This window comes from Vombatus ursinus, unplaced genomic scaffold (genome assembly GCF_900497805.2).
Source record: "Vombatus ursinus unplaced genomic scaffold, bare-nosed wombat genome assembly UNPS02014812.1, whole genome shotgun sequence".
In the NCBI taxonomy this organism is placed as follows: domain Eukaryota; kingdom Metazoa; phylum Chordata; class Mammalia; order Diprotodontia; family Vombatidae; genus Vombatus; species Vombatus ursinus.
The window spans coordinates 92981099-93006132 of record NW_020954590.1 but is presented as its reverse complement, the minus strand read 5'-3'; the positions used below and the strand labels follow the sequence as shown (position 1 = coordinate 93006132).

Below are 25034 nucleotides of genomic sequence, written 5' to 3'. Positions count from 1 at the left end.
CCTTCTGAGATTCTTACAACGTGTCACTTCTACTATGAACCAATATTGAGAGATGATGGAATCAGTCAGGCTATGTGAATCCCCAGCCAAAGTAAATAACCTTTGCACTCCGAACACAGTCCCTCTGAGATAACACAACTCCTGCTTTGAAAAAAAAAAAATCTAAACAGGATCTTCACTAGTTCAACAAATTTTTTAAATCATACAAAAAGTAGACTTACCTATCACAAATGTAAATGTTCTTTATCATTATAAATCTTCCTTTAACTCAGATTCTTCAGAAAAAAATTATCCTTGGCCACATTTGATTTCCTTCAAATTTAAACCAATTGTAATTAAAGAGGATATAAGTCTTTAAGATGAAATACCAAAATGAAACTCAAATCACCTGTTAGTCACATGTTCTACTATCCAATCTGCTGATGACATAATATCTATGATAAGCCACATTAAGAATACACCCCCTTTGTAACAACAGCTGGGGGCAGCACTAACATACACATAAGTTTATACCAAGTTTTTCCTTTACGTTCCAGTCCTCTTCCAGAGAACATTATTTTGTGTACATTTTAACCTATCTGATGAAATCATAATAAAGGACATTTATTTAGCATTTTGAAGTTTTCAGAGCACTTTATACCAATTATCTCAGTTCAACTTCTCAACAACCCTGTCAGAGAAGTACTGAAGACATTATTATTGAGGCTCAGAAGGTTTCAGTGACTTGCCCAAAGTATAAGAGGTGGTATTTGAACTCAGGTCTTCCTGACTCCCTGATCCAGCATTCTAGGCATACCATGCCGTCAAATTCTAATAAATCTTATTCTAACAGAATTCTACTGCATTTGAAAAATAGTAAGAAAATTTAGAAAGTTCGGAGTATGACTTCTTGGGAGGGGATTTTATTTAAACTTTTAATTTGTCATAGGATCATGGCATCATATAATTTAGAGCTAGAAAGGAATTTAGAGATCATCTAGTCCAACGCAAAGAAGTTAAGTGACTTGCCCAGGGCAATGAATAAATCCTAGGCATGAATAAGTTTTACCATATTAACAATGAACACTTATTCACAAGAAGCTGTATTAAAAATACCATCAAAGATATTTGTGAACAGAAGAAGAGGTAGGCTGATCTATTAGCAAAGATGAGAGTTCACTAATTGTTATATCCTATCAAAAGAACCAGAGGGAAGGTATGTAAATATTTTATGGGGGGATGGGGCAGCTAGGTGATGCAGTGGATAGAGCACTGGCCCTGAAGTGAGGAGGACCTGAGTTCAAATCCAGCCTCTGACCAAACACTTGACACTCACTAGCTGTGTGACCCTGGGCAAGTCACTTAACCCCAATTGCCTAAAAAGAAAAAAAAAATTTCATGGGGGGGCTGGTGACCTCCTTAAGGATTGGAATTGTTTTTGTCCTCTGTATACCCAGTGCTTAGTACAGGGCTTGGCACATAGAAATCTATTAATAAATGCTTGTTAACTGGTTGACTAACATGAATAGGTGTTGAATGAAATGAACAGGTGTGGATGGGTTGTGATCTGTACCACTAAGGGGGCACTCACACCAATGAAATCAACAGTCTGATGAGACCATATATGCATTGAAGAATTTTAAAATTCTCTCTCTGAAGAATTTAAAAGAAGGCATGCAGAAAAAAAACTCTTACCATACCTCCCCGCTCCCTTGCTAAATGGGAGCACTGAAAGGCACTCCTTATCAGGACATAAGAGAGGTAGAATCAGAGGTCATATACAAGTGATAATTTTGCTCTTTGCATGGTAAGTCATAGATCATGGAATTTTTGAGTTGTAAAGAGCCTTATACTATGACCACCACCACCCCATCCCTCCCAGGACCTTGCAAATTCTTCAAAATCTTCCAAACAGCTCAGTAATCATATGTTGGTTGTGTCGAACTAATTTTTTTAATTAAAATACAAACTGCTAGTCTTCCCATATGCAAAGAGGAAACTTGATCCCATCAGTTCAACAAAAGTCCTTAAAATATTTTTCCAAGAAAGGAATATATTTAAAAGGGGAGGTGTGGTATAATGGATAGAAAGCTGACCTTGAAGTTAGGAAGATGTGAACTCCACTCTTGCTTCTGAAACACTCTAGCTATGTGACCCTGGAGCAAATAACTGAAACTCTCACTGGTTGAGATAATTCTCTATATAGACTGCAGAGAAGATGCCAACCTTCATGTATAGAGGGAGTTTCCACAACAGCAGTCCCTTATGCTAATGAAATCGTAGGTCTGCTCCCCCCTCAAAGGTACATATTTTAGACAAGAGTCAAGAAATTACATATCCCACCAATAACTGTCATTCTATTTAAACAAACTCAGTATAGGAATACTAGATTTATAAAGAAGATAAATTAGGATCAGATTATATACTTTACATGCTTTTTTAATCAAGAGATTTCTTCTAAATAGCAAGCTACAAGTAATAACAAAATAATTCAGTTAATAAAAATTTCATAATCCTGGGAGATCATATAAACTAATCTTCTCCTTTGTATATACTTAAATCAGGTCTCAAAGGGATTAAGTGATTTGCTCAGAATCACAACGACAAAGCTGAAATTGGAACCCAGTTCTTCCAGTCCTGTGGGGCATTCACTATGGTCACCACAAGTAAACACATCCCTTGCTTAAAACAAATATACTAAATAAATATACATATATATAAATATATATATAATATACACACATTCCTAAAATGATACCCTCTCTGTACTTTTCCTGCATCAAGAAATGATAGGATGGTTATCCAACTGGAAACCTTATTTTAAACCTGAACAGATGCCTTTTCCTCATCTACATATGGAGGGGGGCAGTGCTAAATTCACATGATTCTGCAAAGTTCTTCGGACTAAAGTCTGAGGTTTCACCCACAGTAAAAAGAACAGAACTGGGTGAGTCATTAACAGCAAGGGCAGAACCTTCTTGGCACGTAGGAAAAGGCCTGCTTAACATTCCACATCTATAACACACATACACTCTCTGGAGATGAGAGTTCCTCAGCACCAGACCATCTCTACAATGCCGGCTACCAGGACACCAGAGGAGTAACCAGTTAGTCAATCAACATGTAACATGTGCCTGTCAAAGTGCAGAGGAGTAGGAAGGTGTAAGGGAGAGGCGCATTTAAATTCTAGGACTCTATGCAATTCTGTTCCCCGAGTGGTTGGAGGTGGGTTTGAAACATGCACCAAGTTATAATTCCCAAACGGGAAATTAAGTTGACTATTGTAAAATTATTACGTCTATCTTTTGTCCTTGCTGCAGATTTTCCATCTCAAAAAACCCCAAATAACCAGAGAGGTAGAGCAAACCCCCTTCCCCAAGATCACTTGCAGCTGTGATTTTATTATTCCGTGATAATCAGTAAAATGAAATACCCACCACCAAAACCCAAAGTGAAAACGATGAAAATCAGGAGAGCTAGCCTCGAGCTCCCTTTAAGTGCACGTGGCCACACCCAGCCCGGCCCCCTCCACTCCCTCCTCCCGGGCGAGGGCGGGGAAGGAGGAGCTTGCCAGACGGGGATCACGTGGTAGTCCTAGCCCAACCAATCGCTGCCCGCTCTGTGCGGCGGCGCGGGAGGAGTCCGGCCTACTCACCGCTCTGGGCCGGGCCTTCCCGCCCCCGCCGCAGGGCGGCGCCCCACTCCGAGGCGTCTTCTGCTGGGCTCGGTCACCGGAGCTGGATCAGGGGACAAGATGACGGCGGTCCTGCCGCGCATCGAGCAGCTGTCCTCCCGGGTGGTGCGGGTCCTGGGCTGTAACCCCGGACCCATGACGCTCCAGGGCACCAACACTTATTTGGTGGGGACCGGCCCCAGGTAACGGCCTCCCGGGCCAGGCTGCTGCGTGAGCTGCGGGGCCGGGGCCTGCTCCCTGCTCCTGCCCCCACGGGGGAAGGGGTCAGGCCGGGCCGGGGAGCGGGCACCCCCCCAGGTCGCAGTTACTGCTCAGATGAGACGCAGGGAGCCCCCCCCAACCCTCAAGTACTTTTAAAGAGCGTTGTGTTTTAGTTGGGGGGGGCAGAGGACCCCTCCCCGCTTCCGGCTACTGAGAGGGGGCAAAGGACACCCCTTTCCAGCTGCTGAGGGAGGCAGAGGACACCCCTTTCCAGCTGCTGAGGGGGGGCAGAAGACACCCCTTTCCAGCTGCTGAGAAGGGGCACACTTTCCCCCCCTCCTCCAACCGCTGAGCGGGGTGCCCGGGACACTAATGCCGCCGGAGCCGTGCCCCACTTTCTGTTTCTATGCGCACTTGGCTTGACCTCCAACTTCTCGGGGTGCGATCGTGGTGGATCCTTCCTAGGGGGTCCTTCTCTACACCTCCCACCGGAGGGCACTATCCTCCGCCTTCCCTAAGATCGGCTCGGTTGTAAACCCCGAAGGTCCCGCGTCAGCCCCGAGGGAGGAGTTGCAGAATCTCCTATTGTTTTCCTTTGCAAATATCCCTTGTTTCTGAGGATGTTCTCCTTTGTTATTTGTAGGCAATGCCATAGGTTCATATTTTGGTTGTGTTGCATTTTTAACTGTGCTTCAAATAAAAGGAGTAAATGAAGGTTGAAATTACGGGTCATATGGGGCTTACTTTCGTCAGCATAAAGCCTGATGTTAGAGCAGGTGGTGAGCTCTATCCGTGTTAGTTAGAATACAAGAAAAATTAGGCTTTAGACGAAAAGGTAAGCCGTTGTTCTCACCACCTTAACAAAGGATCAAAATAACATGAGAAAAGTTCACCAAATTTCCTTGAACTGTTCTGTCTTGTTACTGTGGAATCCTGGTGTCCTGGTGACAAGTAAATTTCTGGCATTTTAATGGATCATTTATTGAAATGACTTACTGTGTACTTTAGTACTGAGCTAAGCACCCTGAGGGAATGCAATGAAATAATTAAATAGAGGCCCTATTCTTAAAAAAGTTTAAAATCTTAATAGTGTGGGAGCAGTGCCCATACAATCTAAATTATGTGCTTTTCACACAGTAAACCCTTACGGTAGGGTGTGATTAAAGTTAGTGAACAGTAAAAATCAGCGGATGATTCTGAGCACCTATAAGTCCTCAATGTCTCTTTGATTTTCCCCTTCTTGTCACAATTAGAGTTGTGTGACAAATGGAAGGAACTAAAAGAAGGCTAGCTAGGGGGCAGGTAGGTTGCGCAGAGGATGGAGCACCGGCCCTGGAGTCAGGAGGACCTGAGTCCAAATTTGGTTTTAGACACATAATACTCACTAGCTGTGTGACCCTAGGGAAGTCACCTAACCCTAACCCTGATTACATCCCCCCCCCCCAAAAAAAAAAGTCTAGCTAGAGGAGAGGAGTCCAAAAGGTATAGTGTGATCAAGCAAGCCTTTACTTGATTCAAGGATACCAAGCAGGTACTAGATCTGAGGGTAGTAGTGTGTGTAATCTGGAAGATGTGTTTTTATGCTCATTGCTGTAGGTCAGCATTCTTACTGCTTCATTCCTAGTGTAGCCTCATCATTTCACACCTGCACTGTCTCTTAGCTGGTCTCATTATACCATCTTTCAGCACAGCAGTTATTCCATCCTGTATACTACTGTCAGATATTAATTTTCCTAGAGCACAGCTTTTACATGTAAAAGGAACTTTTATCTGTTTAAAAAAAAAAAGGTTGCTCAGGAATCTCTGATGGTTTGCTGCAATCTTATGCTCTTCTGAAGCACTGATTATATAACAGACACTCAATAAATACTTACTGATTATGGTAAGAGTTGAATTTTGAAGAGTGAGAATTTGGAATTTGCAGAAAGGAGTAAGTTCAATAAATCTTAATGTGCCTCTGAGTGGAAAGCTGTTACTGCTGCCTCACCCTGACCAGAGTGGGTTGAGGTTTTTTTGGTTTTCTTTTGTTTTTAAGCAATGATGAATTTTATTCATTTACAAAACAGGTGTTCATAAAACTTTTGCCATGTGCAATGAACATTGCATTTGGGGAGCTTTTCTTTATTTGTCTAAACCTTCAATTTCATCCTGTAGAGATTTCCCTGTGAGGCAATTCCCTTTACAATGCAGATCAGGAATGAGTGCCACAATTTTGAATTAGAGTCTTATTGTTCACTGAGAGTTTAAGTGTTTGCTATTATGTGAGGGAAGAGACTCAGTGCAAGGAGATACAGAAAGGACTATTAAGATGTCCACCTCCCACAGAACCAATCACAACATTTGCAAGAAGGCTACTTAGGTTAGGAGTATAGTTTAACCAGTGGAATAAAGCAAATCGAACAACTATGGCACAGAACCTTGTTCTTTTTATTTTTAGCTTCTTATCATTAATACTAACCAATCAGACTTTGTAGAATAGTTATTTCTTTTTCCTACGGAAATGACATACTTCCTCTAGATTTTTAAAAAATCCATTGATATAAGTTAACCCCTTATAAAGGATAATTCTAGTTGATATTATGATCTCTTTCCTCCTGTAAGTGTGGGGAAATTAGAAAAAAAAATTTTTTAAGCAAAGGAGGTTTAATTTTTTTTTCCCTAAAAGCCATCCTTTGTAACTAGATAATTATTCTTGGAATCCTGACAACAGTGTTTCCTTAGGCATTTTGGCCATATGCAGTTTTATAAGTTTGAAGTTTCAGGTGATTCCCATTACCAAAAGGCCTCAAAAGCAACCAAGGGTGTTGACACTGTTAAAAGAGCAACAAGAACCTCTATTGTTTATACAAATAAAATTACTATCCTCCCCTTCAGGTTTCCTTTTTCAGAAGCTACTCAGTCCTAAATACAGAGAGACAGCAAAAATCTGGAATGCTGAATTTAGGGATCCCAAAATATAGGAATGTCCATAGGAGGAATAGATCTTAAAATTACCTATCATACTTGATGCTATGTGCAGAGAAGTAACTGTACAAAGTAAATTAAAAACATAAACACCTAGATGTTTACTCTATGTCCTAGCACTGGAGCAAATGTGATAGGAAGAAAAAAGCAATTGGAAGAGTATGTCCAATATACATACTGTACACCAGAGGGTTCACACATGCAGCTGACAAAAGTCTCACATGAAACCAGAAAAAGATTAAATGTAACAGGAAAATATTTAACTAAATAAATAAAACAGTTAACATACATTTTAAAACCAAGTCAATATGTGGCTCACAGGGATTCTTCTGTACCAATTAGTAGACCCCATTTCTATTGATACCACTGATGTAGATGACAGTATAGCATGATGATACAACAGCATGAGCAAGTCCTGTTTATATTAAAGCTTCACTAATTTGAATTTCACTATTTGACGTTTGAGATTATTCCAACAAACTGTTGGAATTTATTTGCTTAGAAAACCTTTTCAAAATTCAGGTAATATAAACAGGATTGTAGAGAATTATTTAAAATTCGAATGTAAAGGAGAGAAGCTGGTAAGGATACAAACCTCCTTTAGGAGCTTTCATTTATATGTAAAAAGCTTATATTCTAATAAAGGATTTTTAATATCTTCATTAAATTGATTTTTTAAGAACTCTACTAGTCAGCACTGTTAGACTTTATATTTATAAAGTTATATTCCTGTAATTGACATTTTACTAATTTTAATTTCCTTCAAATTAATATGAATTTAGTTTTATTATGTAATCAAGAAAGAATCAAACAGAATGTGAAATGATAATTGAGAAGGGAACTATAAACCTAAAATTACATAATGTTAGAACTAGAGGTTTGAGAAATTAACATAATTCTACCATTTTAGAAATGGGTGAACTGAGGCCTAAAAAGAGATGTTTCCCTTAATTTGTGGTAGAAAAGGAGATTTTAAAGTAGGACTTACTCTTAAGAATGTTCAGAAACATAAGTGGAAATATCAGAGAGAAAAATTAACTTTAGTTTAAGTGGGGAAATTTTACCTATCCTATTTCCCATTTCATGCCTGAAAATGAAGTTATGGTTCATAACAAGCCTATGTAACTTAGTCACTATACCTAGTGTAGAAGAACAAACTTGTTTAGAGAAGCTATTCAGTCAAATCCTTTGGCTTCTGTTGGACACAAGACTATTGTAAGAGGTCTCTGAGTTCTTTGGTGTTTGCTTTGAGGATTGTAAGGCACTTTTCTTGTTATCTCACTTGATACAACAACATTATGAGGTGTGTGCTGTTGTCCTCATTTTACAGCTAAGGGAAGCTGAACAGAGGTTAAGTGACTTGCCCAGGGACACACAGGTAGATGTTTTGAGGCAGAATTTAAGGTTTCCAGAAGCTTAATAATAGTAGCTAGCTTTTATGTAGCATTTTAAAGCTTGCAAAGCACTTTACAAATACCATCTAATAGCTACCATTTATATAATGCTTACTATGTGCCAGACACTGTGAATGAGGAAATGGGTTAAGAGAGGTGAAGTCACTTGCCAGGGTCACACAGCAGCCAAGTGTCTGAGGCTGTATTTGAGCTCAGATCTTCCTGACTCTAGGCCATGTGCTCTATCTACTGGGCCACCTAGCTACCTCACTACTTATTTACCTCTCTTATAGCCTTCAAGAACTCAGGGTTACCTGTATGCCATGATAAGTTACTAGAATAGGATTTTAGTAGAATTTTCCTAAAATTTAGCTTAATTATCTGAAGGGCCAACATGCTACTATTATCTCATACTTCATAATTTTATGTCTATTTCTATCGTTTGATTCCATTGTTTAATTTGTTTTTTTAGGAGAATTCTTATTGATACTGGTGAACCATCAATTCCAGATTATATCAGCTGTTTAAAACAAGCACTGACTGAATTTAACACATCAATCCAAGAAATTGTAGTGACTCACTGGCACAGAGATCATACTGGAGGAATATTAGACATATGTAATAGTATCAATACAGGTAAGCAGAAATGTTCATTAATCCTATTAAGAAAACTGGTTTTAAAAGTCTTGTTTTAGTAAGCTGTTAAAGTGTTTACTGAGCTTTTCCTGTGTACATACTACTTCTGGGTATTATTTAATATTTATATGCCTGTTAAGTATTATTCTTGTTTTAATATAAAAGGAAGAGAAAAAATACAGTTTACTACTTTAGATGCCCTGCCCCTGTCCCCTTGCAGAAGAGGAAAAGATACCTTTCCACTTGGCGTAGGCTAAAGATTTATCACTCTGCTAAGCCTCTCCAAACTTGTTAGGCTGCTCCTTGGACTACAGGAATACAGGCCTCTTGCACCAGGCCTCTGCTCTTAAGTCTTTCCTTCAAGGTAGAACCTTCCAGAGCTTATATTCCACTAACATAGACTTCAACTCAATGTCACCTTCATGGCATAATGAGACATCAGAATAGCACATATGTGAAAAAGGTATACTATTCCAAGAATAATCTTGGAGTTTGAACTGAGCTTTAAAGGGAACTAGAGATATTAAGAAGCCAGTAATTAACACTCTTTGGGTGGTCATTCAATCAGCTACAAATTCATCTGGCTTTATTACCGTTTGAACCCATTTGTCCATCTTATCCACAAAGATATCATGAAAAATCTTGTCATATGTTTTACTGACATCAAAACTTATTACATCTGGAGCATTTCCCTGATCTACTAATTTATCAAACTGTGACATGAATATAGTTTGGCATGTCTTCATAATGAGCCTATGCAGATTCTTCATGATCATCACTTTATTTTGTATTTACTTACAAGCTATCCGTTAAATAATATATTCTGGAATGTATCCAGGAATAAATGTTAAATTCCATGTCTATAGTTTTTGGCTTTCCTATTCCCTATTTTAAAAAAGCAGAATGCTGGACTGTCTCTAGCCTTCTAGAACTACTCCAGTTCTCTAGAGTTCCTCAAAGATTATAGGCAGGAGGCAGCTAGATGGCCCAGTGGATAGAACACCGGCCCTGGAGTAAGGAGGACCTGAGTTCAAATGCGGTCTCAGACCAGACACTTGACACTTGCTAGATGTGTGACCCTTAACTGTCACTTAATCCCAATTGCCTTGCCAAAAAAAGGAAAGAAAGAAAGAAAACAAAACCTATTTTAAAAAAAAAGATTATAGGCAGCAGTTCTATAATCACTTCTTCAGCTTTTTTCATTTCGCTAACATATATTCATCTGGGCTATGACCAGTTCTCATGTAATGTAGCCATGTCAGTCAACAAGCACTTACTAAGTCCTTACTCTCTGCCAGACATTGTGCCAAGCATTGTGGATACAAAGAAAAGCACAAAACAGCCCTGGCCTAAAGGAGCATGCATTCTAAAAGGGGAAATCACATACATATGTCAATATACATGCAAAATATATACAGTTAGATGGAAAGTGATCTGAAAGGAATTGCATAGTAGTTGGAGGAACTGGGAAAGGCCTCCTTCAGAAGGCAGGCTTTGAACTCAGTCTTGAAGGAAGCCAGAGAAAACAAGAGGGAAGGAGAAGGGGCAGAGCATTCCAGGCATGGATGATATTCAGTAAAAAGGCACAGAGACAAGAGATAAGAGCGTCATGTTCAGCTGCAAGTAGGGCAGTGTGGTTGGATCAGTGGAGAGTAATAAAGTGTTAGAACACTAGAAAGGTAGGAAGGGGTTAGGTAAAGAATATGATTAAATATGATCCTGGAAAAAATAAGGAGCTTGTTACTAGACTACATTGAGCAGGGAGTGACTTGGTCAAACGAACATTTTAGAAAAATCACATTGGCAGCTAAAAAAAGGATGGATTGAGAGACTTGAAGCAGGTAGACCAGTTAAAAGTTTATTGAAGTAGTCCAGGTAAGAAGTAATAAGAGCCCAAACTAGGGCTTTATGACTGAAAGAGATACTGTGAAGGCAGAAACAATGTGTGGCCGCAGATTGGATATGTGTGGTGAGTAAGGAGGACAGTGAAGAGTAAAAGATGACAATGAGATTTCAAGTGGGTGACTGGGAAGATGGTGCCCTCAACAGTAAGGAAAGTTTGGAAAGGGGAAATTTTGGGGAAGGAGGAGAAAAAACAAGTTATGTTTCAGACCTGTTGTCTTAGAGACACCTGTTGTAGGATATCCAAAATGAGACATCTAAGAGGCAATTGGAGATGTAAGCCTGGTTCACAGGAGACTGGGTTTATGTGTATAGATCTGGAATCATCTACATAAAAATGAAAATTGAATGAGATCACCGAGTAATATAGTAATAATATTTTTTGTATCCTCAAGGATGAGTGTTTCTCATCGTGCCTGGACATATTTCTTCTATAGAATTTTCATCTATTGATGTTGTCTATCTTTCCTCTGAACACTTTGAAATCTGCTGTCCTTAAAAATAGTGCATCTCAAACGATGCCTAGCTTTTTCTCCTCTTTGACAAATTGAGGTATTGTAGCCATTTTCCCCAAAAGTTTCTATCATTTCCACCTCAGCAATTAGCTCCTCATTATTATTAAGAATTCAGAGTAAAATTTCCCTTTGTTGGTTTCTACATTTTTTTTTAACAAAGAATGAAATTATCAAGTTATTAGCTGCTCTACTTGTGGCATAGAAAGGAAGTTCCAGTGGATGTCTGGATAATTGAAGAATTCCATCCCTTTGATATCATGCCTGTTGTCAGGCTTATGATTTGTTTTCCAAACTCATCTATTTTCTCTTTCTGTTCAAGTTGTCTGTATGTACTCTAATGACAAAGTTACTAATACTTCTCCCCTTACTAATCCCACCCCAGGATTCGCTATCATGTTTTCCTTTTCTGTTTCCTGATTTTCTCACATGAGTCTACCTTCTTAATATATTACTGTTCCCTCCTTATGCTTTCTTGTTTGTTTTGAATAAGGTTATATCCACTGAGGGCCATATTCTAATCATACTTCAGTGATGCCTATGAAGGCACTTCTGCCTCCTGGCATTAGGATCTCTAGCTCTCTTACTTGTCACCTAAATTTTGTGGGTTTGTGTACAGATTTTGGAGCCTTGTGTTTTACTAATGGCTCATTTCTTAGATTCTTGTCTTCTGTGACCTTTCGGGTATCTGAACTGTTATTCTTCCTGCACTGTCGCTGTTATGTTTGGTATCTACTTTGTTGGAGATGCAAAGGTAGTTTTCTTCCTCTTCCATTTTAATTAAAATCCTTTTGATTGTATTCGAAAAACATCAGAAAAATACATTCTTACCAGCTTTTATTCGGTACATTCTGGCCAGGAGACCCATTATTCCTATGTACTATAAATCCAACTCCCAGTCTCAACACCATCTTCTTAGCCATCTATTTGTTTCCTAATTTAGCTTTTTTTCTGTATCCATTGTCTTCCATGGACAGCAGTGAGGGGGAAAAAACAAACTTGTGTCTCTCTAACCTTTACTTTCTTGCCTAAAACTTAATAATCTTTGTCATTGCTTTCTAGATTCCTTCTGGTACTTTGGTTTATGCCCACGTTAATCACCATAAGTGGTTAGTAGCCATGTGTTTAACAAGTCTGGGGGGAGGGATTCTTTATTTTGCCTGGGGCCGGGGCATACACCCCAGAAAGATTGTAGCCTATTTATTGTTATTAAGTCAGTAAGTGCTCCCTTAGCAAGGAACCACCTATCACTATTACAGTGCTCTTTTTCCTCTAACCCTTACTGGATAACCTATTCCTGAAGCCTTCCGTGACTCTTACTTTATCATTTATTTGGTGGAGCACAAGAAACTATTTCTTCCTCAGCCATCTAGTTCCCTTCTCTTCAGGAAAAAGTTCACATTGTTTTTAGCATCTACTGTGTGACAGTCACTCACTCTCCAACCTCATAGCACAGGTCAGGTTTACTTTTGCCACTTAAATCCCTCCATCTATTGCTTCTCCCTCCACCTTCCCCCACTGAAGTCTTTCAGAGTATCTTCTTGACCTGCACTTTATTCCCATTGCTACTGCTTTAGACCAGAAGAGCATCATCTCATACCTTCATTTCTATATTAGTCACCTTTCTGGTCTCCCTGCCTCCAATTTTTCCCTTCTTTGATCCATTCTGTATTCTGCAGCCAGATTAAGCTTCCTAAAATACAGCTTTCTACATTTTATTCTCTTATTCAGGAATCATGATACGGTGGAAAGAGCACTGAACTTGGAGTCATGGAACCAAGTTTCAAAACCCAGCTTTGCCACCTACTTACTACTGACTGTTGGACCTTAGACAAGTCATTTCACATCTCTAGGCTTCAGCTTCCTCACCCATAAAATTAGGTATGAACTAGATGGCCTCTTAAGATTCTTCTACATTTAGATCTCTGATCCTATGATCACAATTATCTATAAAATCAGTTTTTAAAAAATCAATTTCAAATGCTTCTGCCATTCAGGGATCTCCAATAGCAGCTCAATTTTATATATCTAATCTTATATTCTGCTACTCCCCAACACAAAATTTCTGCTTTGAACAAGCTAATCTCTTTAGTGTTTTCTACATATTCCATGCTTATTCTTCAATTAATCAGATATTTATTGAGCACTTACTATATGCTGTGCATTGTACTAGACACTAGTGTTAAAATGGTGAAACAAGCTAGTCTTGGGGCAGCCAGGTGGCACAATGGATAGAGCTCTGGTCTCGGAGTCAGGAGGATGTGAGTTCGAATCCAGTCTCAGACACATGACACTTACTAGCTGTGTGACCCTGATTGCCTCACCAAAAAAAAAAAAGATAGTCTTTACTTTAAAAGCATTCACAGTAGGATAAGACCAAGTACATATGCAAGAGAGGTTCAAAAAGACTGAAGAGGAAGAGGTCATTTGCTGCTAGGGGGATCAGGGAAGGTTTTTTCTTCTTTTTTAAATTTTATTTTATTTTCAATTTCATATGCTCTTCATTCTATCCCCTCCTCCCCTACCCACTGAGAAGTTAAGAAAAATAAAACTCATTACAAATATGTATAGTTATGCAAAATAAATTCTTGTGTTATCCATGTCCAAAAAAGGAGGGGAGGGGATTATGCTTCACTTTGTATTCTTGAGTCCATCAGCTCTCCATCTGGAAGCAGATAAGCATGTTTCATCATGGGTCCTTTGGAATTGTGATTGATCATCGTGATGATTAATTCCTAAGTCTTTCAAAACTTATTATCTTTACAATATTACTGTTATTGTATAAATTGTTCTCCTGTTTGTGTTTACTTCACAATATTTCATACAAGACTTTTCTGAAATCATCCCCTTCATCATTCATACAGCATAATTCCATCACATTCATATTCATATGCCATAACTTGTTCAGCCATTTCCCAGTTGATGGACCTTCCCTCAGTTTCCAACTCTTTGCCACTACAAAAGAACTAATAGAAATATTTTTGTATTTATGGATTCTTTCCCTCTTTCTTTGGTCTCTTCTTTGGGATACAGACGTAGTAGCAGAATCACTGGGTCAAAGGGTATACACAATTTTTAATTTTGGGGGCATAATTCTAAATTGCTTTCCAGAATGATAGGACTAGTTCACAGCTCTACCAACAGTGCATTAGTATATGTTTTCCTACAACCCCTCCTTCATATCATTTTTCTTTTTTTGTCATCATAGCCACTCTGATGGATGTAAGGTAGAACCTGAGAGTTGTTGTAATTTGATATCTCTGTTAGTGATTTAAAGCATTTTCTCACATGACTATTGATAGCTTGGCTTTCTTCCTCTGAAAATTGCTTGTTCATATCCTTTGGCCATTTATCATTTGGGAAATGGCTTTTTTTCTTGTAAACTTGATTCACTTCCCTATATATCTCAGAAATAAGAGCTTTATCTGAGAGTCTTGCTGCAAAGATTTTCCCCCCGGTTTTCTGTTTTTCTTATAATTTTGGCTGCATTGGTTTTGATTGTGCAAGATCTTTTCAATTTTTATCTAATCAAAATTATATTTTATCTCCTGTGAACCTCTCTATTTTTTGTTTAGTTAAGAACTCTTTGCCTCTCCATAGTTTTAACAGGTAATTTATTCTGTGTTCCACTGATTTTCTTATAATACCACCATTTATGTCTAAATCATGTACCCATTTTGAGCTTATCATGGTAGATGATGTGAGATGTTGACCTTTACCTAGTTTCTGTCAGACTTCTTTCCAGTTTTCCCTTCAGTTTTTGTTGAATAGTGGGCTCTTGCCCCAGTAGTTGGTGATCTTTGGGTTTATCAAAAACTAGGTTACTATGCTCATTTTCTTCTATATATTATGTACTATTTGTTCTACTGATCAACCTTTCTATTTCTTACCAGTATCAAATTGTTTTGATTATTATAGATTTGTAGTATAATTCAAGATCTGATGCTGATAACCCTACCTGTTCTTTTTTTCCCATTGTTTCCCTTGCTATTCTTGATCTTTTGTTCCTCCACATGAATTTTGTTATTTTTTTCTATAAAGTAATTCTTTTGTAGTTTGGAATGGCACTGAATACATAAGTTAATTAGGTATTATTATCATTTTTATTACATTGGTTTAGCCTACCCATGATCAATTAATATTTCTCTAGTTTTTTTTTAGATCTGTCTTTATTTGTGTGAAGAGTGTTCTTTAGTTCCTATGTATGTCTTTACCAGTAGACTACCAAATATTTCATACTGTACTATATATTGTTATTTTCAATGAAATTTCTCATTCATTTTCTCCCAGGTAGGTTTTGTTGGTAATATACAGAAATACAGGGGCAGTTAGGTGGCGCAGTGGATAGAGCACCAGTCCTGGATTCAGGAAAACCTGAGTTCAAATCCGGCCTCAGACACATAACACTTACTAGCTGTGTGACGCTGGGCAAATCACTTAACCCCATTGCCTAGCCAAAAAAAAAGAAAAGAAATGCAGATGATTTGTATGGGTTTATTTTATATCCTTCAACTTTGCTGAAGTTGAAGTTTTTTGGTTAACTCTCTAGGGTTCTCTAAGTAAACCATCATATTATCTGCAAAAAGACATAGTTTTATTTCCTAAGCTTATTCCTTCCATCTTTTCTTTCTTGTATTATTTCTATAGGCAACTTTTTTATTACAATATTGAATAGTAATGATGATAATAGATCCTCGCTTCACAAACCCTGATTTTACTGGTAAAGCTTCTAACTTATCTTCATTACATATAATGCTAGCTCTTGGTTTTAAATAAATACAATTTATCATTTTAAGCAAAACTCCATCTATTCCTATGCTTTCTAGTGTTTTTAACAGGAATGGGTGTTATATTTTGTCAAAAAGTTTTTTCTGTATCCAGTGAAATGATCATATGATTTTTTGTTGGTTTAATTATTAATATGGTCAGTTATGCATATAATTTTCCTAATATCAAACCAGCCCTGCACTCCTGTTTTAAATCCAGCCTAGTCATAGTTTATGTTCTTCATGATACATTGCTGTAGTCTCCTTGCTTATATTTTCCCCATGTGGTGTATATATTTTTAGTATTGGTATTAATTCACTGGCTATAGTATGTTTTAGCAAAATGTAGTTTTCCTGCTTATCTCTTTTAATTAGATCTATTTTTGCTTTTTCTTTGTCTGAGATCATGATTGCTACTCCTGCCTTTATTACTTCAGATAAGGCATAATAGGCTCTACTCCAGTGCCTTATTTTAACTCTATGTGTCTCTTTTATTTGTTTATTTTTTATCTTTCTTTTATTATTTATTTTGAACATTCTTTTATTTCAAAATTTTGAGTTCCAAACTATCTCTTTCTTTCCCTCACTCACTGAGAAGGCAAGCAAAATGATATCAATTATACATGTGAAATTATGCAGAACATATTTCCATATTATCCATACTGCAAAAAAAAGCAAGAAAATTATACTTCAGTTTCATTCAGTTCATTAGTTTTCTCTCTGGAGGTGGATAGCATTTTTCATCGTAAGTCCTTTGGAATCATCTTGGATTATTGTATTGATCAGAGTAGCTGAGTCTTTAACAATTGATCATCATTACAACATTGCTGTTAACTGTCACAATATCTTGGTTCTTCTCATTTCACTTTGCATCAGTTCATATAATTCTTGCCAAGTTTTTTTTTCCCTGACATTACCTCCCCTCTTCATTTCTTAAGGCACAATAGTACTCCCATCACAATCATATACCACAACTTATTCAACTATTCCCCAATTGATGAGCATCCCCTTAATTTCTAAATCTTTGCCACCAGAAAAAGAGCTGCTATAAATATTTGTGTACATATAGGTCATTTTCCTTTTTCTTTGATCTCTTTGGTGTACAGACCTACTAGTGGTATTGCTGGGTCAAAGGGTATGCACAGCTTTATAGCCCTTTGGGCCTAGTTCCAAATTGTTCTCCAGAATGATTAGACTAGTTATGTATGTCTCCTTCAGTTCCAAATGTGTTTCTTGTAAATAACATTGTTGGATTTTGGTTTTAATCCATTCTACTATTCTCATCTGATTTATGGGTAAGTTCATCCCATTTATATTCACTGTTATGTGATTGTTAACTGTGTTTCTCTACATACTGTTCTTTTTTTACTTATCTATCTTTTTTTCCCCAGTCCCCCTCTTTAAGAGTCTGTTTTTATTCTGACTCATTTCTCCTTTAATCTGGTCTCCCTCTTATTCTCTTCTTTCCCCTTAGCCCTATTTTTCCTGTTTGCCTGTTGGGTAAGATGTGTTTCTATATCCATGTGTATATGTTTTCTTCCTTCTTTTAACTAGTTTTTATGCAAGTGAGGTTCAAGTATCATCTGTTCCCCCTGTCATTACCCCTCTCCTTGTTGCATAAACTCCTTTTTGCGCACACTATTTATGTGAGATAATTTTTCTATTCTTACTCTCTCCTCCTTCCTCTCCCAGTGCATTTCTCTTCCCCACTCATTCCATTTCTTTCTTTCTTTCTTTTTTTTGTCAGATCATCCAAATACAACATCCAGGTCTTCTGTCTAATTACATACCCTCAGTGACCTCTGGTGTTGATAAAGTTCTGAGAGGCTGTATATATCATCTCCCCACATAAGAATGTAAACAGTTTAACCTTATTTAGTCCCTTTTGATTTCTCTTGTGTTTCTTTTGACTCCTTTGTGTGTCATGTTTTCTACTCAGCTCTGGCCTTTTCATCAGAAATGTTGGAAGAGCTCTGTTTTGTTAATGTTCCATTTTTTTCCCCTGTAGGATCATACCGTTTGGAGGGTAGGTTATTCTTGGTTGTAAGTCTAGATCCTTTGCCTTCTAGAATCTCATTCCAAGCTCTCCACTTACTTATTGCAGTGAATGCTAAATCTTGTGTGATTCTGACTGTTTCTATGGAACTTGAATACTTTCTAGCTACTTTCAGTAATTTCTTCTTGAACTCTGGATTTTGGCTATAACATTCCTGGGAATTTTCTTTTGGGGATCTCTTTTAGGAGGTGACTGGTGGATTCTTTCAATTTCTGTTTTTCCCTCTAGTGCTGAGATATCTGGACAGTTTTATGGTTTCTTGAAATATTATTTCTAGACTCTTTTTTTGTTTATGACTTTTAAGTAGTCCAGTGATTATAAAATTATCTCTCCTCAATCTATCTTCCATGTCAGTTGTTTTTCTTATGAGATATTTCACATTTTCTTCTATTTTTTTTTTCAGTCTTTTGACTTTGCTTCGTTATTTCTCAGTGCTTCATGGAATCATTAGCTTCCATTTGGCCACTTCTAGTTTTCAAAGAGTTTTCCTTGGTAAGGTTTTGTACTTCTATTTCCAAGCTATTAGCTCTCTTTTCATATCTTTCCTCCTTAGCCCTTATGTCTTTTCTCCATTATTTTCTCCACTGCTCTCACTTGATTTTTAAAATCATCATTTAGTTCCTTCTTTAACTCTTCTAGGAATTCATGTTGGACTTATGTCCAAGCTGCATTTGTAGATTTTTTTAATTGTTTTTATTCCCTTCTTTGTTTATGTCTTGAGCTTCTCTTTGCCATAATAGCTCTTTATGGTCTTATTCTTTTTTTGATTGCTCATTTATCAAGCCTACATCTTGACTTTGGACTTTATGTTACTGCTGGGCTTTGTACAGTTCTGGGTGTAGGAGGGTGTCTGTCCTGAGCTTCTGTCTTCTTATAAACTTTTTCTGCTTTCAAAGCTCTGTCTGGAGACCTACAAGCTTTTGATACTTCCAAAGTGGTATTTTCTGGGGAAAGGTCTGTTTACTGCCCTCTTGGTCTGAGTTCTGCCGGTACCTGACCCAGGTTTGAATCTATCAGCTTGTTTCTGGTTGGGAATTTCAGCTGATTGCTTTTTGACTCAGCCACTATTGTCCTGGGGTAGTCTTTGCCGATCCAGAGTGACTGAACTACCATCCCCTCTTTGCTCTGGGATGCTGTGTCCCACTCTTGGGTTCAGAGACACACAGCTACCATGTGCCTCTAGGTACTTGTTCTGTGGTCAATCACAGACAGGGCCAGCACTCACAGTTATTCCTTTCTGCCCTGGATCTGTGACCTAGCACTGTGTGGTAGACAACAGAGCTTGCTCAAGGATTCCGTAACATCCCTTTTGGGTACCTTCTCTCAGTCCCTGGACACTGGAATGCTCTCTACCCTCACTGTTGACACCTTCCCCAGTACCTAAAGACCTTTCTATCTCCCCAACCCACTCAGGGCTGGAAAAATGATTCACTGTGGTTTCTTATTGGCTTTCCTGATGAGAATTCAGTCTGGCACCTTCCCTAATTCTTTGTCAAAGAAGTATGGGGAGAGAACTAGACTCTTATGCTTCCTCTCTCTTTCTCTACCAACTTGACTCTGCCCCTCAGTCAAAGTTTCATGGAGGTTTTTTGCTTATGCTTTCTTTGAATGATAATAGTGATAGCTTATATTTATATTGCAGTTTAAAGTTTTTACAAAGTATTTTATATACACTACTGTAATCTCATTTGATACTAACAAGTAGGGAAACTAAGATTGTCAGCTGACTAAGACTTTCTAAGTGACTTGCCAATGGTCACACAGCTAGTGCATCCAAGTATATCACTCTTTCTGCTGTGTTATATACATCCTCTGAAAGAAAGAGAATTTGAATAGGCTGTTATGTCAGGAAAAACTTTTCTATGTATAAGATATAAGGCAAGGAGACGGGAGTGGGCAGGAAGAGATTCATGGAATGACAAGTAGTCCAGTTGGGCTGGAACATAGTCTGTGTGAAGGAACATAATACACAGTAAAGGCTGGAAATGTAGATTGGATTCAAACTGTGGACGATTTTGAGTACTAGGCTAATTATATTTTATGTGATTAGCACTGAAGAGCCACTGAAGGTTTTTACCAGGAGAATAAAGCGATCACACCGTTTAAAAGAAAGGTAATTTTGGTGTGGTATGAAAAGATAGATCAGAAGAGCAAGATACTGGAGGCAAGCATACCAATCATGAGGTTATATTGGAAAGGCAAAAAGAGTCTCAATTAGTGTGATGGTAGTAGAAGTGGGAATTAATTTGAGGGAAAGAGGCTGCAGAGATAGTAACTCTGTGTGTGTGGAGTGTGTGTGTGTGTGTGTGTGTGTGTGTGTACTACTTAAACAGACTATACACTTTTGAAAGCACAGTATTTTTATTTCTCTATCGTCCCAAACAATTCACTCAAATGCTTATGGATTAATTGATTTCTTTTATTTTTAACCATTGGAGAGAGAAGAGTTAACATAGTCCTACTTGTTATAAGAACTGACATTTAAATAGAACTTTTTAAGGTTTGCAGAGTGCTTTAAAGGCACTATCACATTTGATCTGATTGGAGTTGATCTTCATAACAATTCTGTGGGGTAGACATTAAATATTATGAGGCTTACAAAGGTTGTGACTTTTTCAAGATCATGCAGCTAATAAATTTCTAATGTAGAATTCGAACCCAACTCTCCTTAACTCCAAGTCCAGCATTATATCTGTTAAACCACATTACAGCTCAATTGTCCAGTGTTAGCACTACATTGGTATCTTTCCTTCAAAATTCAGAATAGGGAAAACCTTTGTTTCTTCAACCTTTTAATATGGTAACCCACTTGAGATTAGATCTCTTTCACCTATGTATAGGTGTCAGCATTTTATTAGAGATTTACAAACATGATTCCTAAGATTCTATATTACTGTCTCATCATCAATACCTAGAAATTTGTTTTGGTTTGGTTTTTTTTTGGAGGCAATCAGGGCTAAGTAACTTGCACAGGGTCACACAACTAGTAAGTGTATGAGACTAGATTTGAACTGAGGTCCTCCTGACTCCAGGGCTGGTGCTCTATCCACTGTGCCACCTATCTGTCCCCATACCTAAAGTTTTCAAAGCTGGCTAAGACTTGAGAAGACTATTTCTTGAATTTTATGTTAACAAAAGGGAATGTATTTATATATGTGTATATATAGAGTGGCTTAGACAATATAGAGTTCCTCTGGGCAAAGTATCTGTAAGATGTAAGAAGCAGCTAGCATACCAGATGCTTGCTGCTGTATGCAAAGTGAATCTAAGAATTTCTGCATCTAAGGCACCTAAATACCATAAACCACACTTAGGGCAAGCTCACCTTCAGATGGCAGGGATGATGCAAAGTTATTACTGAGGGAGAATAGGGTGGAGCAGAAGATGAACTTTGCTTTATCTCAAAATCTAATAACCTATTTTGAAAATTATTTTTGCCAGGGGCAACTAGGTGGTGCAGTGAATAGAGCTCTGGCCTTGGAGTCAGGAGGACCTCAGTTCAAATCCAGCCTCAGCCACTTAACATTTACTAGCTGTGTGACCCTAAGCAAGTCACTTCACCCCAAATGCCTCACCAAAAAGCAAAAAAAAAAATTTATTTTTGCCAACTGGATACTAAGCTCTGTTATTTTTTTGCTGAAAAACTATGAGTATTATTGATGCCCTCTAAATTCAGTGCTCCATGAGACAATTCTGGTTGCCTCATTCTAGGTTTTGTCTCTGGCATAGTATCTCCTGTTTTCCTGGGTCTCCATCACTTCCTTGGAATGTAAGGAAGTAACCTTTTCCTTCTGATAACTGCAAGTATCCCACCCTGAGTGCCCCCTAAAGTACATAACTTTGAATTTTTTTTTAATATGACTTATGTATTTTGTGACCAGGCACCGCATATTGCATTAAAAAGCTTCCACGCAATCCCTTCAAGGAAGAAGTTATAGGAAAGGAAGAGCAAAAATATGTTTATCTGAAAGATGGAGATGTGATTAATGCAGAAGGAGCCACTCTCAGGTAAATACTTGACTGTTTGTGAGTTGTTGTTTAAAAATCACATTCTACCCAAGGACAACAAAAACCTTATCAAAGCCAAGTTCTATCCACCTACTTTATACAGATCTACAATTCTATAATCTGTTGTGCAGAAAAGTAAAGTTGAATTAATGGGTACCTGTGCATTTGCCTAGGGCTTCTCTCTCTTCTAGTCCAGTGTTCTTTCAACTATGTGAATCACAAAATGTGGTTTAGTAGGATCTTCCAAGGGATTATGGATGGGTTTCTTATAATTATTTTCTTAACATAATAATGTTGATGCTTTCGTTTCTCATATGAAATAGTCATGTACTGATTCTGAATAAAAAATAGACATTACTTTGATGATAAGGCAGTATATTGGGCTGTTCAGGCTGAGCCTAATACTATACCTGCATCTTGACAGGATTCATGTATTCGGGTCCTGGTCTTCAATTTTGCAGGTTCAGAAACTCAGTTTATTTTAACCATTCTAAGTCACAGCATGACTTAGCTTAGGTTAACCAAACTCAAAATCAGTCAGGCTATATAACCTACACTTTTTATTAATTTTCATTTAAAAATAAAGCTACTAAGTAGACTGGAATATTGGAGTAGGATGGTCAAGGCATTTATTTCCCAGTAGGAAGGTCCTCCTAGGAAAACCAAATCAGTATCAGAAAGTTGCTTCCTAAACATAGAATCAGGGCAGAAACAGACATAAGAATTCAAGAAACATGGCAGTTGAGGACCATCTCATGAAGGAGTAAGAAGTCTTACACAGATCAGTAGCTCCCAAGAGCGTTTATTATACAACTCTATAGGAACTTACTTTCCTAAAGATGACACTGAATAATCAAGGAAAGATTAAATCATGTTTGGTGTACTCTGTTTAATAGTTAGGGGGGTATCTAATAAGTTAGCAAAAAGCTGAAAACAAAACATGCTCAAGAATTGAGAGATGGCTGAAAAAACTTTAGTACATTAAATATTATTGTGGCATAAGGAATGACAATTATAATAAATTCAGAGAAACATGAGAAAAAGTGAACTTGCTGTTCTTTTTTTCTAACTTTTAATAGTATTTTTTCCAATTACATGTAAAGCTAATTTTCAACATTCATTTTTGTAAAATTTTGAGTTCCAAATTTTTCTCCCTCCACTCCCCAAAACAGCAAGCAGTCTGATGTGTTATACATGTACAGTCATGTTAAACATATTTCCACATTAGTCGTGCTGTGAAAGAAGAATCAGAATAAAAGGGAAAAAAAAAAACAAAAAAAAGTGAAAATAGCATGCTTCGAGTTGCATTCAGACTCCATAGTTCTTTCTCTGGATGTGGACAGCATTTTCCATCATGAGTCTTTTGGAATTGTCTTAAATCCTTGTATTGCCGAGAAGAGCTAAGTCTGTCCTAGTTAATCATCACGGAGTGTTGCTGTTGCTGTGCACAGTGATCTCCTGGTTCTGCTCACTTCACTCAGCATCAATTCATATAAGTCTTTCCAAGTTTTTTCTGAAATCTACCTGCTCATCATTTCTCATACTACAACAGTATTCCATTATATTCACATACCACAGGTTGTTGAGCTGTTCCCCAATTGATGGACATCACCTCAATTTCCAATTCTTTACCACTACAAAAAGAGCTGCTATAAATATTTTTGTACATCTGGGTCCTTCTTCCTTTTTTATGGTCTCTTTGGGATACAGACCTAGTAGTGGCATTGATGGATCAGAGGGTATGCACAGTTTGGTTGCCCTTTGGGCGTATGAACTTGCTGTTCTAATATATAGCATTCCATGTGGCAGACAGCCTGTCTAAAGGTTAAGAGAAGGAGATAAAATGCCACGTGGGAGGAACAGTAAAGCCAGTTTGGCTGGAAGGTACAGGGTAAGGGGGAGTAATGTGAAATAAGTTTCATTTAGAGCTTACCTTACTTTAATTACATTTTAGGCTTTTTGGTAATAATACTTTATATTCATTTGACATTTTTTAAAATATGTTTTATTGGTGCTTTTTTTTAAAACACCTCAGGCACTTCCCAGTACTTCCCATAGAAAACTCCCTTATAAAAAGACAACTAAACAAAGCAGATTGTCACATCTACAGCACCTAACAAGGGATGCAAAATTACACAAATGTAACCTGCCACTTCTAAGGGCAGATGTATATTTCAGTAGCTCCTCTGGAACTAAAATTGGTCATTGCATTTAATATAAATTTAAATACAATTTTATTCATATCTTTTGTTTCTACAAAGCCTAAAACTCTCCCTGTCACCTCTGCTACTGCCTCTCGGTAAGCCTGCTCATGTACTAAGTACAGTACACTTACAGTTCAAGTATTACTACAGTGTAAGAAGGAATTTTTTTAAAAAACAAGAAGAGGGAAAAAATCCATAAAAATTATCAATACCTCAAAAAAATCTGAAACTATGTGCAGTGTTCCACACCAGTAGACATTCCACTCCACCCCATTTTACAGAATAGGGGGAGTTGTCTTCTTATATCTCTTCTTTGCAGCCATGCTTGTTCTTTGTAATTTTACAACATTCAATTTCAATTGATTTGTGATTGCTGTTTCATTTACATTGTCATAGTTGTTATATTTATATATTGTTTTCTTGACTCTTTACTTTGCATTATAGTGTATATATTTTCATATAAAGCTTATATCTTTTCATGCTGTTCTTATATTCATCATATTCATTATTTCATACAGCATCCAATAATCCAACAAATCCAATACAATAAACATGTATTAAATGAGTACTATGTGCCAGGTACTGTGCTAAGCACTGGGGTACAATTAATAAAAAGAAAGACAGTCCTTGCCCTCAAGGAGCTTCCAGTCTAAAGGGAGTGGACAGTACACAAAATGAGGCAGGAAGTGGGGGCAGGGACATTACACCAAGGGGTTCC

The 25034-nt window shown here is 37.7% G+C and overlaps 1 protein-coding gene across 1 annotated transcript in view; it reads left to right on the top strand.

Moving 5' to 3' along the window:
• The first annotated feature begins 3673 nt into the window (after positions 1-3673).
• The window catches only part of LOC114054084 (endoribonuclease LACTB2-like), a 45302-nt gene continuing 23941 nt past the window's right edge, over positions 3674-25034 (top strand). The window contains exons 1-3 of the mRNA XM_027877187.1: positions 3674-3855; positions 8705-8868; positions 21986-22112. Coding sequence (XP_027732988.1) covers positions 3734-3855; positions 8705-8868; positions 21986-22112 — 413 coding nt within the window. The 5' untranslated portion in view covers positions 3674-3733. The remainder of the gene's footprint in view (positions 3856-8704; positions 8869-21985; positions 22113-25034) is intronic.